Here is a 15,346-nt window from a genome sequence, read left to right as displayed (position 1 = left end):
CTGAAGATCCTAGAAGTGTCTGCTTATTCCTACCCAGTTATGTCCAATAAATTTTGTTTTTTATTTAAATTACTAACCTCTCTAGTGCCATTTCTGCTCATCATAAGGAAAGTTGGGCAACTCCTGTGTTCCCCTTGTTACTTCACTTGTTCTGTGGTGGACAAAGAAGGAGTTGTCTTTTGTTTTAAGAACATAAGAGAAGCCATGTTGCATCAGGCCAATGGCCCATCCAGTCCAACACTCTGTTTCACACAGTGGCCAAAATCTATCTATCTGTCTTCTGTCTGTCTGTCTTCTGTCTATCTACACACACGTTGTGACTAATAGCCACTGATGGACCTCTGCTTCATATTTTTATCTAACCCCCTCTTGAAGCTGACTATGCTTATAGCCGCCACCACCTCCTGTGGCAGTGAATTCCACATGTTAATCACCCTTTGGGTGAAGAAGTACTTCCTTCTATCCATTTTAACCTGACTGCTCAGCAATTTAATTGAATGCCCACGAGTTCTTGTAATGTGAGAAAGAGAAAAGTACTTCTTTCTCTACTTTCTCCATTCCATGCATAATCTTGTAAACCTCTATCATGTCACCCAACAGTCGACGTTTCTCCAAGCTAAAGAGCCCCAAGCGTTTTAACCTTTCTTCATAGGGAAAGTGTTCCAAACCTTTAATCATTCTAGTTGCCATTTTCTGCACTTTTTCCAATGCTATAATATCCTTTTTGAGGATTTATTCATAAACTGTACCAAAACTGGAGGGCTTCTAGTGTCCTGGCCCCACTGATGGACCTCCTGATAGCACCTGGGGGGGGGGGGGTTGGCTACTGTGTGACACAGTGTTGGACTGGATGAGCCATTGGCCTGATCCAACGTGGCTTTTCTTATGTTGTTCTAGCTGTTAGGAGAGTAGAGATGGGAAAACCCTTCCTGAATAAAGGGAATTAACAGGGGTCTGTCATATCACTTATATGCAGGAAACTCCTTTTTTGTGTGATTAGTTCTTATTTATGGAGTGGTGATTATGCTGTGCACAGAACAAAACCCACCTTTCCAATTTCTTGCTTTTAGGAGATGTGGATGTTTCGAAGCCGTCTTGTGAAAGGAGAGAAAAGAAGTCTTTAAAGGGTTTAATTAATTCAGAACTTTCACCTTGCTGATGTTTCAAATGCAATGTAGCTAATAGAAGTCTTAATAGATTTACACTTGGGGAAAAAAGGCTACTCTTACACACACACACACCTTGGGAAAAAGTCAGCAAACATACTCAAGATCATGCCTTAAGAGACTAGATATTTTAATTACACTTGGTGTACTCAAGTAAGATTCAGCCTTTCTTTTAAAGCACAGGATCTTTACATAAAAATAGTTTTAAAATTAGTGTATTAAAATGAGAACTCAGATCTTTATCTAGATGAAATTAAAATAACTGAAAGCCTGATCAGTATCGTGGTTAAGAGTGGCAGACTCTATCCTGGACAACCAGGTTTGATTTCCCTCTCCCTCCTTTGCCATATGCAGCCAGCTGGGTAACCTTGGATCAGTCACAGTTCTCTCAGAGCTACCTCAGCCCCGCCTCCTTCACAGGGTGTCTGCTGTGGGGAGAGGAAGAGAAGGTGATTGTAAGCTGCTCTGAGACTCCCATGTGAAGGGTGGGGTATAAATCCAGCTCTTCATCTTCAATTGTGTGAGATTAATTTTAACTGCAAATCTCATTTGTCCACTGGTTTTAAGCTTAAGTAGAAAAGATCAGTGTTACTGCTTCTTTGTTTTTCCACAGGCAGTGTGACCGGTTTGTTAGCCTAGCAGTTACTGTTTCGCTTAGGGTTGCCAATCCCCTGGTTTGGAGGCTCTTCCCCCACTTCAGGGCCATCAGAAAGCAGGGGCGGGGAGGGAAATGTCTGCTGGCTACTCCATTATTCCCTACGGGGACTGATTCCCATAGGATATAATAGAGAATTGATCTGTGGGGCTCTGGGGGGGCTGTTGCTTGAGGAAGAGAAATCAAATTTTCAGTATAGCATTTGGTGCCTCTCCCTATAATAACCTGCAAGTTTCAAAAGGATTGGACCAGGGGGTCCAGTTTTATGAGCCTCCAAAGAAGGTGCCCCGACCCTTCATTATTTTCAGCGGAAAGAAGGTGTTTAAAAGTCCCTTTAAATGTGATGGCCTTTGGAGTTCAACTATGCTTATCACAACCTTTCTCCCAATTCCACACCCAGTCTCTCCTGGCTCCACCCCCAAAGTCCCCAGATATTTCTTGAATTGGACTTGGCAAGCCTAGTTTCACTTCCTTTGGGAAAGTGTTGCATAGCACAAGCCAGCACTGGTGCACGTATAGTACTCTAATGCGGTCCTGTTCCCATCTTTCTGCCAAAGCAAGAAAACAAGATTTCCTTCCCTTCCTTTCTCAAGCTACATCTCTGGGAGAACTTAGCTGACTAAGGCGAGTGAATAGACGATTCCCAAGGTAGTCTTGGGAATACGGAATAATACAGAATAGCATCCACCTTGGAAGCTATGCGGAGTCTGTACTTGGGTGGGAAATCACCAGTCTTCCTTTGCAGAGGAAGGCAGTGACAAAACAGCTCTCTTAATCACATTCCTTGAAAACCCTTATGGGGTCACTATAAGTCAGCTGTGACTTGACAGCACTTTACACAGAGAGTGTGGTAATTACTGCTTACTCGAGCTCAGCATCAGAGTCCTTTCTAGTGCACTGTTTGACAATGCAGCATCCTTGCTTAAGGAAGCATGCGAATAATTCCACCACCTTGGCGGCACTGCTTTTTTACACCTGGCCTCCAGTCCTGATTGCATATAGTGATGTCTGTCTAATTGCACCAGGCTGGACATGTGCCCCCCCCCCCCCCCACTGAAGCAATGCAATGCAGTGCAGTTCAGGTAGTCATCTCGCTGACTCCCATAGAGCTACAGAGAGAGAGAAAACAAGCATCTGAGAAAGCAGCTTATAATGGTGCTAACTAAGAATACATCTAGACATAACCAGTCTGTGCTCTCTTGGAGCATGACTTAGTTCACAATTTTATTTATGTGTTGACATTCTAGACCAGAGGTGGCCAAACTTGCTTAACAGAAGAGCCACATAAAATAAACCTCAGATGTTTGAGAGCCACAAGGCAGGGAGGGAGGGAAAAGTGGAAAGAAAGCAACTTGAACTTTAAATGTATTCTTTAAGCCATCAACTGGCTTGGCTTGGAAAGCAATTTTTAGAGAGAAATGCCTTCTCTAAGCCAGCCGAAGGGGTGGTGGGAAAGAGCCACATGTGACTCCTGAGCCACAGTTTGGCCACCCCTGTTCTAGACCACCTTTCTCACTGGGACTCAAGGATCAGTGTAATCAATAGGATGATGCATATAATAAGCAATGTAACATGACAAGGAACCGTGGAAACCTGAAACAACGGTCATCTGAACAAAGTAACATGACATGTTAGTACAAAACATGGCATTGCATCAGTAGTCAGTATTATTAAAAAACATTTTATCAAATCTACTTGATATTGTATAAATCTCTTTCTGGGTGCAAATGCTTCATCTTGTTTCTCACACATTTCTTTCCATGAAAATGTTTATAATCATTAAAAATATGACCAGTCATTCACCTTCTGCGTAGTCTTTTGTTTGCAAATGCAAAGCAGCAAAATCTGGATTCCTGTACATGCTTTTGCTATTATCCAGCTATTATCCAGATACATAGGGAGCAAAATCTGTAGTACCTAGTATGTCCAGTCTGATCTGATGAAGAGATGGCTAGTGCCTGAGTGTGGGGACAACTCTCAAAAGAAGTTATTTCACACTAACAGCAGTAACAAGCATTTTTCAACAGCATCTCCCAGACTGCAAAACAGGGTTGTAAATTTGGCAATTCTAATCATCGCAGATCAATAAAATTTGGTGTCATAGGGATTATTCTTTGCAAGGATAAATGAACCAATTCTGTATTACATGTTAATAAATTATCAAGGGGGGGGGGGAAGAGATGCAAAATTCTGCTCAGAAATAGCTGGAGGCTTCCTTAATCCTTGGATCAACAGTATTTCTTCCTCAGTGCTCTTCCATCTAGGACCCTCTGCAAGGGGCATAGCCAAGATTTTTTAAAGCCCCCCCCCCCTAAAAAAAGTGGGGTTGGCAGGTGTGATGGACTGCAAGACTATGCATGAGTAGAAGGCAGTATATAGGATGGAATTCTCCATGAGTGATGGGTCACGGAACTCTGTGATTGGGCAACTGGTAACAGTCAAAGGGGATTGTTTGGGAGGGAGGGACAGTAATAAAGTGGTCGCCTTTGCACCTCTGGCCCTGGCTAGGTTGTCTTGCTTGCAACCAGCTGGCTGTGAGAAGCACGTAGACCCGCTGCCTCTCAGTCTCCCAGCCTGCTTGACTCAGCAGGAGGGGAGATGGAGGCAGGGCTAGCAGGCCAGGTCTTCCTGCTTTCGCAGCTGGCCTCTCGCCCTCCCTTCTTACTCAGCTGGGTTGGGGCCTCTATAGGAAGCCCCACCCACATAGCTAGGGGCCTGACCCTCTGCTAGGAGAGGGTGAGTGAGAAATGTTTCCACAGAAGAATATAAAGAGATTAATGAGATCTTCCACGTTTCCAGAGATTGTCTCTTCTTCAATTCTCAACGGCCTCGCAACAAATATCACCGGTGGGTGGTGGGGATGCCTTCTTGACAATATTTAAGTCTTTGCTATGGCCTTGCTCTGATAGAATTTCAGGGCAAGATTCTGTTGCTCCTTTGGTGCAACAGAATTTTAGAATGGCCCCCAATGTCTGCAGAGTTGTAGGTTTAGTGGGCCTTCTAGGAGAGTTTTCCAAGCAGGTAACTCAGATTGTTGAAGTTCTTACAATGCTCTGTGGGGACTTCCATCAGTTGACCACTGGGATTTGTGGGGCTTTTTCCCAAATGCCACAATTTTTGTCTTGGCATAGCTAATACTTTTGGATTCCAATTAACAGAAGTCGCTAAGCTTGAACAGCAGCCCTCCTGAGCCTTACTTTTAGTAAGGGACAATAAAGAGTGGGCAAGTTCTTTGAGCCAAGGGAAGAGTGGGGTAAAGTTTGCTCCTAACAACTTCTCTGGCTTATTAGTCAATAGTTACTAGGATCCTGTTTGTTGCTGTATTTAAAGATGGGACATCTATGCTTTGTTTCAAATGCATCAGGAAAATCCTTGTGTTGAACTGGATAAACATTTTGGTAGGAATTGGCATCCACAATCTGTACTGCTCCATTTAGATGTAGCATGAGGCAAAGTAGGTAACACAAATGGGAAAAGGGAATTGGGATATGATAAGGATGTGACTTAAGAGCATAGACAATACTTGATAGAAACATGGGCCATACATCTCCTGACATTTTTCAACCAATCTTTGCAATGTCTCTGAGGAAGATTCTGGAAGAAGAGCAAGATTTTCTCTCCTTCCCCTCTTCACCTAGATGAAACTGTTGAGTTAACTTAAGTGCTTGCATGAAATTGCTCCCGCCTGTGTGGCTAGATTGTCAAATTTGTTTCTCAGGCCTACTGAGTCCAAAAAAACCCTTCAGGTAAGAAAAGTTCTGAGGTGCACTTGTACTTCTCTTTCACTTCATTACCTGGTACAGCTTGAAACTTTATGATGGAGAAACCAGGCCCACTAGAAACTCTTCTGGTTCATCCAAACATTTATAGAACTTTCACTCTTGGTTCATGCAAAACTTGAGATAGTAGTTTCTGTCTGTGGCAGCTTATGGAGTTTTTTGTTTCTTCTCTGCAGAAATTTCCATAAGAAGGACTTGCAAATGTTGTCGGAAATGTCTTTGATTTTGTCTCCTATTTCCATTTGACAGTTTTGGAGTCACCTTTTAAATTGGGGGCGTTCTTAGCTCAGGTGCCCCAGATCCAAGGGAATGGGATTATGTAGGTCTTTCAAGTGCAAAGGAGGTGAAATGTGAGCTGCGCAGTTGCACTGAAACAGTTTCTCAGGAACAATTTTTTCTAGGGTGCTTCCTATTAAGTGTCCCTGTCAAAGAAGGAGGTTAGTATTTTCAGTTTTATTTTTTAAAAAAAATTCTGAGCAGCTGCTTTATACACTTTTCATTATTTTGCATCTTTGGGAGTAATCTTATAATGCTAACAATTCCACAGCATGAAAACCATACTGGTAGGCTTGAGGCCTCTGCCGTTTTGTTTGAAGCCTGGAATGTTTAAGAGGCTGGCTGGGAGCAGCGTTTCTAACTGGTTGCTTGGCAGGTAGTATCACGGGCAGCCATTTTGAATCAGTGCTTGGCTGACCTGAAGCTCCTCATCATTGAATGATTGAAACAGGAAATCTCTAGGGTCACTAGAATACATAATAAAAACAAAAGCTTAAAAAGCTGGAAAAAGGGGGGTTCTTGGACTCCACCAGGCATGGTTAAGAGTGATGAAAGGCCTGAGCCAAAGGTCACTGAAGTTGCTGGGGCTACCTTGGCACTTGGAGAAGGATGCTGGCAAGGCCTCCCCACTGCTCCATACTACAAAACTAAATGCTAAAAGAGAGAGAGAAATCCCTGCAAAAGTGCTCACCTGGATCCTGCATGAGGCTGCTCAAGGGCAAGCACATCACTTGGAAAAGGTCGTCCCTCCTGTTTTCCCTCTTTATTAGTGCTCTTCTATTGGCTCCTCAAGACTTGTAATAAATGTTGTGTAGCAAATAAATGGCTATAGAGTGTTAAATAGTATGCAAATTCTGAAAAAGCACTGTAGTAATGGAATGTACACACACAAAAAATTCACTAATTACGAAGAGCCTTGCTATTATTATCTTAAAGAATGCAGTATATGCATATACAATGTTGAACCACAAAACTTAGATTTAAACCTGCAGCAATAACCATGGCAATAGATGTCCCAGGTAAATCTGCATTTCGATCTTTCGTCAGGCCGTAATGCTACAGTAAAGCTGCAACCAAAATTATAAGAAATTGAGCATTTTCTACACATATGCTAAATACAATCATCAGAACTGGAATTATTCTCACCCTGGAGTCCGAAGATGAGAATGAATCAAGTAGAATGCATATTAATGCTTTATTCCAGTCCAGGCCTGTAGCCAGAAAATTGGGGGGGGGGGGGGGGCAGGGGATAAAATTTTAGGTGGGGTGGCTGCAGGGCCCAAAATGACACTTGGCACATCATAGAGCCTGAAGTGCGTCCAGACAGGGAAAGGAGGAATCAGCGGCTGGCAAACGGGAGGAAGATGATTTCCATGCCACAAACTAAGACTAACACACAGCTCTCCCCACACATACACCATAAATGTTCAGAGTGGTGGTTAGCAAAGGGGCAGATTGGAGGCCCTTCAATGGAGGGGCCATACAGATGGAAGGGGGGGGGGCGTTGAATTGAGTGACCTGGCCCCCACAGTAGCTACGGACCTGCTGCAGTCCAACCAGCACCTTACCGACCTACGTTTTGGAGCTGCAACTGTTTGTTTAAGCAAATAATAGCAAGGTTTTTTGTAATTATTAGTGGGGGGTGGGTTTGTGTGTGTACATTCCATTATATCTTTATTTATTATCAGTATATTTCTATTCCACCCATTCCCCGTAGGGCTCAGGACGGAGTACAACATGTAATAAAACAATAAAGTACAATAAAAACATTGTATGAACAGACAACAGCACTCAGAAAATTTCCACATCATCACAATATTGCTCAGCCTGGCTATCTCACATCATCACAAGATGTTACCCTATAAAGATGGCAGATATTATTCCATTTTATAGCACAGATGACACTGCCAACAGGGAAGGCCAACCAGATTAAGAATAAGACGCCTGCAGCTCCAACTAAAAGCCTGGCAGCTAGCCTACTTTGAAAAAAATATATTGTAATAAATCCAACAGCTCTGTTTTATAGGCCTTACGGAAGGCTAATAAGCCAGGAAGAGCCCGGATCTCTGTAAGGAGCTGATTCCACCAGGTTGGGGCCCGGACTGAAAAAGCCCTGGTCCTAGTTGAGGCAAGATGGGCGTCTCTTGGGCAGGGGATGGCCAACAGATGTTGGGAGGCTGAATGTAACGACCTCCCGGATACATATGGGAGGAGACGGTCCAGCAGGTATGTTGGTCCTAGGCAGTGTATTGCAGTGCTTTTTCAGAAATTGTAATAAATGTTGGCTGGGCTCCGAGAAGGAGTTTTCTGGACAATGCAGACAGGATGGCCATAGACCCCCCCTGCTCACTTTCTCCTAGTGAAGGCAATAATTGTTCTCTGTAGTCCATAAGGGGATGATGGTGTCACTAGGTCCAGACGCTGCATTGCTGCTGCACTTGGGGCTGGCGAGGGTGCTGAGCAACAAAACTGCTGTATGCTGCTGCTGAGTGTGCTTCCGATGCCCCTTGCAGATCTTGCTAGGAGGACAAGAAGAGGAGGAGGAGAACAAAGATCACCTAGCAAGCACCCATACCTGCATGCACTTCCGCTTTGGAGCCAAAGAATCTATCTGTGGAGCTTTGGATATTTTAGTCATTTTGGTTAACCGGATTTGGCTTCCCAGAATCCTCCAAAGCGGGTGGGAATTAGGTCCCTAGCTAGGGGCCGTGGGGGGGGGGGCTTTTAAATCATGCAGGAGGCTGCTGTCCCACTAGCATGATTTAGACCCCACTGATCAGCTGATTTGTGGACTCTTTAAATGGCATGGGAGGGCAAGAGGCTGCTTCTGGGTGCCCCTCCTGTGAGATTTAAATCAGCAGGAGGGAAAGGGACAGCCCAGGGGTGAGCCCCCCCCCCAAAAAAAAACCTGTCAGGGGACCAGGCCCCGTGGGCCCCTGATTAGCTACAGGCCTGGTTGGAATCTCTTATGTGGGCTCTGTTTGGCAATTATTATTATTATTCGTTTATTTATATTCCGCCCATTCCCCATAGGGGCTCAGAGCAGAGTACAACATAAATAATAAAATCACAACAGCACGACAATAAAAACCAACTACGATGTTCAATCCAACAGAATAGTTCAGCAGGACCATATAATAAAGATGGTATCATCAGATTCCCTGCTGAGCCAGCTGGTCTTCAGGTGCTCTGGCATCACAGCATGGGGGATCTTGTCCTACTTTCATGACCCCGTCTTCTTCAAGCCTCATTGAAAGTGGACGTAACGAAGTAATCTTTTAAAAATATATGTATGTTATTTTTTAAAAAGCCCTCCATTCCAAAATACTTCTATTTCATAGCCCAAGCAGAGAATACAGTATAGAGTAACAGCAAGCCAACACTTTGGTTCCTGGCTTTTACAAGAACAGTGATTTGGAGGTTCAAACATTCTGGAGGGAAAGGGAGTATGGATTGGGGAAGCGGGGATGAGGGTTTACAGTTCTCCTGTGCCCAACTGTGATTACATTTGAGGCATAATGGGGCACTTTTAAGCAGACTTGGGTTAGCTCTGGAGGGATAGGTAGGCTCTCTGGGGGTTAATAAGCATGACCTCACAGGCCTGATGGTGCCATACTGTGTGAAATCGGTGTTCCAGAGAAATGGAAAGCTGCATTCCACCTTCTCAGTATTCTCTCCCCCCCCAATTTTTTAAAATAATTTTATTGAAATATAGATATTTACAGAAATACAGCAGGAAATACAGAAAAAACACTATGAAGCACCAACTAATAAATAAATGATCTAGCGACCATTGGCTTATAATACAATTAGTGGAAAGCTAACAATGACAATATAGTGTTTAAGCATACATCACGACCAGACACAATGTCCTTGCCCAGCATGTAACATAGGAAAAGGAGCCACCTATCTAATAACCAATTGCTTTGGGCAGTAGTAGTAGTATCAGCAAGTTTATCTAGTACAAAGTACTCCCAGAGCTAGTTATACCAAGTTGTCAGACATGGAGGATCTGCTGCCTTTCATCCTAAAGCCATGGTGCATTTCACATCAACAGATTGATTCTTTTGTTGGTTTGTGAATTTTGAAACCATCCCAAATATTCAAAAGTATAACTTGCGATTTAAAGGGAAGTTCAATGCCTTTAATTTTTGTGATTTCTGTTATTACAGAGCCCCAGAACTTTTGAATAACTGGGCAGGACCACCAGTTTGAATAACTGGGCAGGACCTCTAGCACCACAACTCTTCCAACACCAAGGGAAGGTAGTTGAAAACACATGCGAAAGACGAAGCGGAGTTAGGTACTACCAACACGACACAACCTTATAATTTTGTAGGAAGATGTTTAGAGATTTTGCAGTGAAAAGTGATGAGTCCCAGATAGACTGCCAACTATTATTATCCAAGGTCTCATTTAGATCAGCATGCCAAGCTAATTGGTAACAAAATAGTGCACTCTATGTTGAAAGACTCTGATATGATGAAATCTGTATTCTTATCATATGTGCAAATTACAAGGAATCAATTATTATTGTTGTTACAAATAAATAAGTTTAACAAACTGGATGTTTCCTGAATTAGTAACCAACAAATTTCATTCCATGGGAACATAAAAAAGTACTCTTAAAGGTATAGAGTTTGTTGCAGTTCGGTCCAGATCAAGAAAACTACTGAAATGCTTCCATGCAGAAAAGAATTCTGAGCAGTATTTTTCAGTATTTCTCTACACGATTTCTGCATGATTTCCGGATAAATCTGTGTTTCAGGAATCAAAGCCCTTCTTCAGGCTGGCAATATAAAAAGAGGAAATAGCCTGAACCAAATAAAGAAACAAGTACAAAATAATACAGAATCTGTAGTGTTACTATCCAAACATACAGATTTACATTCAATATGCACAGTCACTCACCCCTTTATGTTATAAACTTTACTTACCGAGGTCCTGATTGCGTTCTTCAAAGTGGTAAAGCTCAAATTGGGTATCACCTCTCCTGATATGCTGTGCTAGAAGCATGGTTACAATCACCACCTTCAAGTACTTGAAGGGCTGTCATCTAGAGGATGGTGTGGAATTGTTTTCTGTGGCCCCAGAAGGTAGGACCAGAACCAATGGGTTGAAATTAAATCAAGGGTTTCCGGCTCAATGTTAGGAAGAACTTCTTGACCTTTTGAGCAGTTCCTCAGTGGAACAGGCTTCCTCGGGAGGTGGTGGGCTCTCCTTCCTTGGAGATTTTTAAATAGATGCTAGATGGCCATCTGACAGCAATGCAGACCCTGTGAATTTAGGGGGAGGTGTTTGTGAGTTTCCTGCATTGTGAAGGGGGGGTTGGACTAGATGACCCTGAAGGTCCCTTCCAACTCTTTGAGTCTATGATACTGTGGTTAAATGCAAATCCTGAAGCTTAGTGCATTCACAATTGCAAACAGCTGGATCTAAGTTGAGCATTCTTAAAGAGATAGTATCCTATATTGTTTTCAGCTGGTTTAACATATAAAATAAAAGGAGATATAAGTCAAAGCTAACATTTAAACCTCTTGGATGGAGGGTTCCCAATTTATATATCCATTGTGCCTCTTTGCAATAAGAGGCACCTTGTGTCTGTCCAGGAGTATCGTGATTTCACAGTCTCAAGAAATTTAAATCAGATTTATGATTCATAATATCAAAATGTTCATCCAATGGAGCATCATAATTTTTGCAGCGTATTCTAGATTTATGCTCTGCCATTCTGATTCTAATTGCACGCACACTTGATCCCACATACCTCCATTTGCATTCATACGGAATTAAATACACAGATCTCTTGGTTGAACAACTAAGTGTATTGTTTTAAATAAATCCTTTCATTTCCTATGTCTATATTATCTGTTTCCCATGCTAATGGGCAGATTTACATCTTTGATGACCCCTTATAGGGAAGTTGTTCTGATCTGGTGGAAAGATCCAAGTGGGCAGCTATCTTGGTTTGAAGCAGTAGAACAAAGTAGGAGTCAAGGAGCACCTTTAAGACCAGCAAAGTTTTATTCAGAATGTAAGTAAATACAAAAGCTTACATTCTGAATAAAACTTTGTTGGTCTTAAAGGTGCTACTTGACTCCTACTTTGATCTGATGGAAGTTGGTCTGCTCTGGTCAAAATATTTTTTAGACTCTTGAGTTTTCCTGAAGCCAACGGTAGATGGCACTGTACAACCAAGTAAACGGCTAACAATGTCCTAGTGTCTGTGAATGATTTTTTAAAATATGGTTAGCCAGGTAAGTAAAATCAAAAGTGCATTTAATTCTATTTTGAATATTTTTTTGTTTTGTCCTGGGATAAAGTTTTTCTATCAGTCTCTCTGGCTCTCACAATTGCTTTATGGATGACCCAATTAGGAGATCCCCGCTCTGAAAAATTGGTTGTTAAGACTGGCAGCTTGTTTATTAAAGTCTCCCAAAAGGTAGAATTTCTGCAGGTATGCAGGAAATGACCTACAGGTAGATTTTCTCTCAAATGCTGAGCGTGATAGGAATGAAAATGTAAAACAAAATTGCAATCTGCCTGGGAACATGAGGTCTGTCCCACCTGCAGATTTTGGCAAGCAGTCTTATCAGAAGGAGAGGGGCCATACATGGGCCTCTGGTGATGGAGCCTATGCTCCATCTTCAAATTCCCTATTCTGTGTTTAGCTAGTCGGCTTATTTACTTTATTTGATATCCCGTCTTTCTCCCCAATGTGGACACAGAGCAGCTCACATCAATCTCCTCGCCTCCATTTTATCCTCACAACGACCCTGTGAGGTAAGTTTGGCTGGGTTTGTGACTGGCTCAGGGTCATCCAGCAAGCTTCCACGGCACCAGTAGGGATTTGAACCTGGGTCTCCCAGATACTAGTCTAGCCAGTATATTGCACTGGCTTCAGGGCCAACCTTGTCACTAGGCAAACTCGGCAATTGCATAGGGCACCAGCCTTCTGGGGTTGCCAAATTGGTGCCCCCATGTGATTCGGTGATGTTATCAGTGCGGGTAGGGGGCACCAGAAGTTAGCCTTGCCTAGGGTGCCAGGGTGCCCTGACTGGTTTTAACCTTTTATTATTTTTGTGCTTTGAGTCAGTTGACTCCCCAGTTAGGAAAGAGCAGAATCCAAATTTACTCACCTATCCTCCTCGTGACTCTAAAAACTCCCTTTAATTGGAATAAGTTGTTGCTTCCTTGAGCCTCTGGCCCTGCGCATCTCAGTCTGTGCAGTGCTGCTATTTCATGGAAGGAGAGAAAGGGTTAATTTTCCTTCAGTCTTTTCTTTATTCCTCCCAGCCCCTAGGACCATAAAATGACTGCCAAAGTAATAGCTGAGTGGAACAGGAAAATGACACGCTAGGTCCCCAGGGAATTATGGCTAAGTGGCAGCATTGTGCTAAAATATTTTAGCTCAGAGCTATGTGTGTCAGACTAGCCTTTTTCTGGCTTTCTGGATTTTCAGGATTCTAGAAAAGAAAAGCTTGTTAGGCATCAGCTGAGAAAATACTGGTATCCCAATTCTGCCATCTAGAGATCAACGCATGAAACTGTGTGAACTTGGGACTTTTAAATTTGGTGAACATGCACAAGGTTGACAAACATGTTACCTGGCCTGTATGCAAAGCGTTGCAGCCTGATGGAATATATTTGCTGGAGCCAATTTTCTTTTTGTCTTGTATAAGATGCGTGTGAGAGAGATGTTTTCCTCTTATATAGGAAGTGAAAGATCACAATGTCTTTAGAGCTATCATACTTTTGTAGACAACAGCTGTGGTGAAATGAATGAACACTGGTGAAGATGAGTTTAGATAGCTGGGCAATAGATCTTCTGTTATAAGGTAGTAACCACCTTATGTCACAAACTAGAGAGGCAGTTTGGTGTAGTGGTTAAGGGTGCGGACTCTTATCTGGGAGAACCGGGTGTGATTCCTCATGCCTCCACTTGCACCTGCTGGAATGGCCTTGAGTCAGCCATAAGTCTGGCAGAAGTTGTCCAGCTGCTGTGAGAGCCCTCTCAGCCCCACACACCTCACAGGGTGTCCGTTGTGGAGGAGGAAGATAAAGGAGATTGTGAGCCACTCTGAGACTCTGGAATTTGGAGTGGAGGGTGGGATATAAATCCAATATCATCATCATCTTCAAAGAATTGCAAATAAACTAGGGAAATGGTACAGTATGCTAGGGAGGAAATCTTAGAAGATATGCTTGCTAAGTGACAATTGGGCAGAGTCTGGATTTAACTAATCTATCTAAGCCCCCCCTTTTTTTTACAATGTCTTTCCCCTCTTTCTCTGACAAGATTTGTGAATTTAAAACCAAAAGGTGAATCTGTAGATTTCCAGTTTGAAGATATTTGTTTTTGCTAAAAATCAAAAGATTGACAATACCTTCCACAGAGAAAAGACCTTTCAAAGGAGCCCAAAAGGCTGTCAGAGGCAGCATCTTTCCAGATTAATCTTTTTTGTAGCAGAGAGCAAAGAAGTCCCATGTGATTACCAGAAAAAAATCTGCTCTGTTATGCTGGCATTGGTTTCAGGAACAATAAATATTGCTGATCTTTGCCATGATGTTAGTGATTGGAGTTCAGGCTATAGTAGATGCTTCCAGGGCCGCTTTCAAGTGGATCAGACGAGTTGTGTGTGTGTGTGTAAAGTGCCATCAAGTCACAGCTGATTTATAGAGACTAGACAAGGAGCTTTGAAGGCAAGTGAAAAGCAGAGGTGGTTTGCTCTTCTTTGCCGCCTTCCTGCTGAGTCTTCCTTGGTGGTCACCCAAGTACCAACCCCGCTGAGCTTCCAAGGTCGGCCTATACCACGCTGCCTTCCCTCCCTCAGACCAGCTATATACCAGGGTATTTCAGAGTATGTAGACAAGCAGATTGCTAACACTGGGCTTAGGACAGCATGGCATTCAAGTAGAATAGCGGTTGATACTTTCAGTGCCCACCTTGGGTCCTGAGATGCTGAGAAGAAATGAGAGCTTATAAATATTTCAAATAAAAACATGAATGATACCCATCTCTGCTGTTGTGTCTTATTTGTCCTGAAGCCTTTATTCTAACACTGTGGGGGCAGAAGAGGACTGGGATGCACACAGATAAGCAGAAATTGAATTCTAGCAGGATTGTGGTAGTGATGTTGAGCATACTACTTCTAAGATGTGAACCAAGCGAAAGAGCCCCAGAGTCAACAAAGCCCAAGCCAGTCTTTTTACAGGTGCTCTAAGACATCTATTAACATCTGGCAGCCAAGCCTGTTCCCTCTTTACCTTGACATTTGGCAGCCATATGGCACTGTGTGGAGTTGCCCTTGAAGCTTGCTGGAAAAGTGCAGCTTGTGGAAAGCACAGAACTCAGCAGTCAGAACACGGAGGCAAATGCTGGTGGACTGATATTTAAGATCCTTGCCCTTGAACACTGACATTAACTTCTTACCATTTTCTCAGGCCCCAATATAAGCTGTTGTGCCTAG

The 15,346-nt window shown here is 42.9% G+C and overlaps 1 protein-coding gene across 1 annotated transcript in view; it reads left to right on the top strand.

The window, feature by feature from the left end:
- PHYH (phytanoyl-CoA 2-hydroxylase) overlaps positions 1 to 3,619 on the top strand; it is a 29,263-nt gene extending 25,644 nt beyond the window's left edge. Inside the window, exon 9 of the mRNA XM_060246309.1 lies at positions 1,071 to 3,619. Within this exon, the coding sequence (XP_060102292.1) occupies positions 1,071 to 1,124 (54 nt within the window). The 3' untranslated portion in view covers positions 1,125 to 3,619. The remainder of the gene's footprint in view (positions 1 to 1,070) is intronic.
- Positions 3,620 to 15,346: the final 11,727 nt, after the last annotated feature.

Source organism: Heteronotia binoei, chromosome 9 (assembly GCF_032191835.1).
Source record: "Heteronotia binoei isolate CCM8104 ecotype False Entrance Well chromosome 9, APGP_CSIRO_Hbin_v1, whole genome shotgun sequence".
Taxonomy (NCBI): domain Eukaryota; kingdom Metazoa; phylum Chordata; class Lepidosauria; order Squamata; family Gekkonidae; genus Heteronotia; species Heteronotia binoei.
This window is presented reverse-complemented; position numbering and strand designations above follow the sequence as displayed.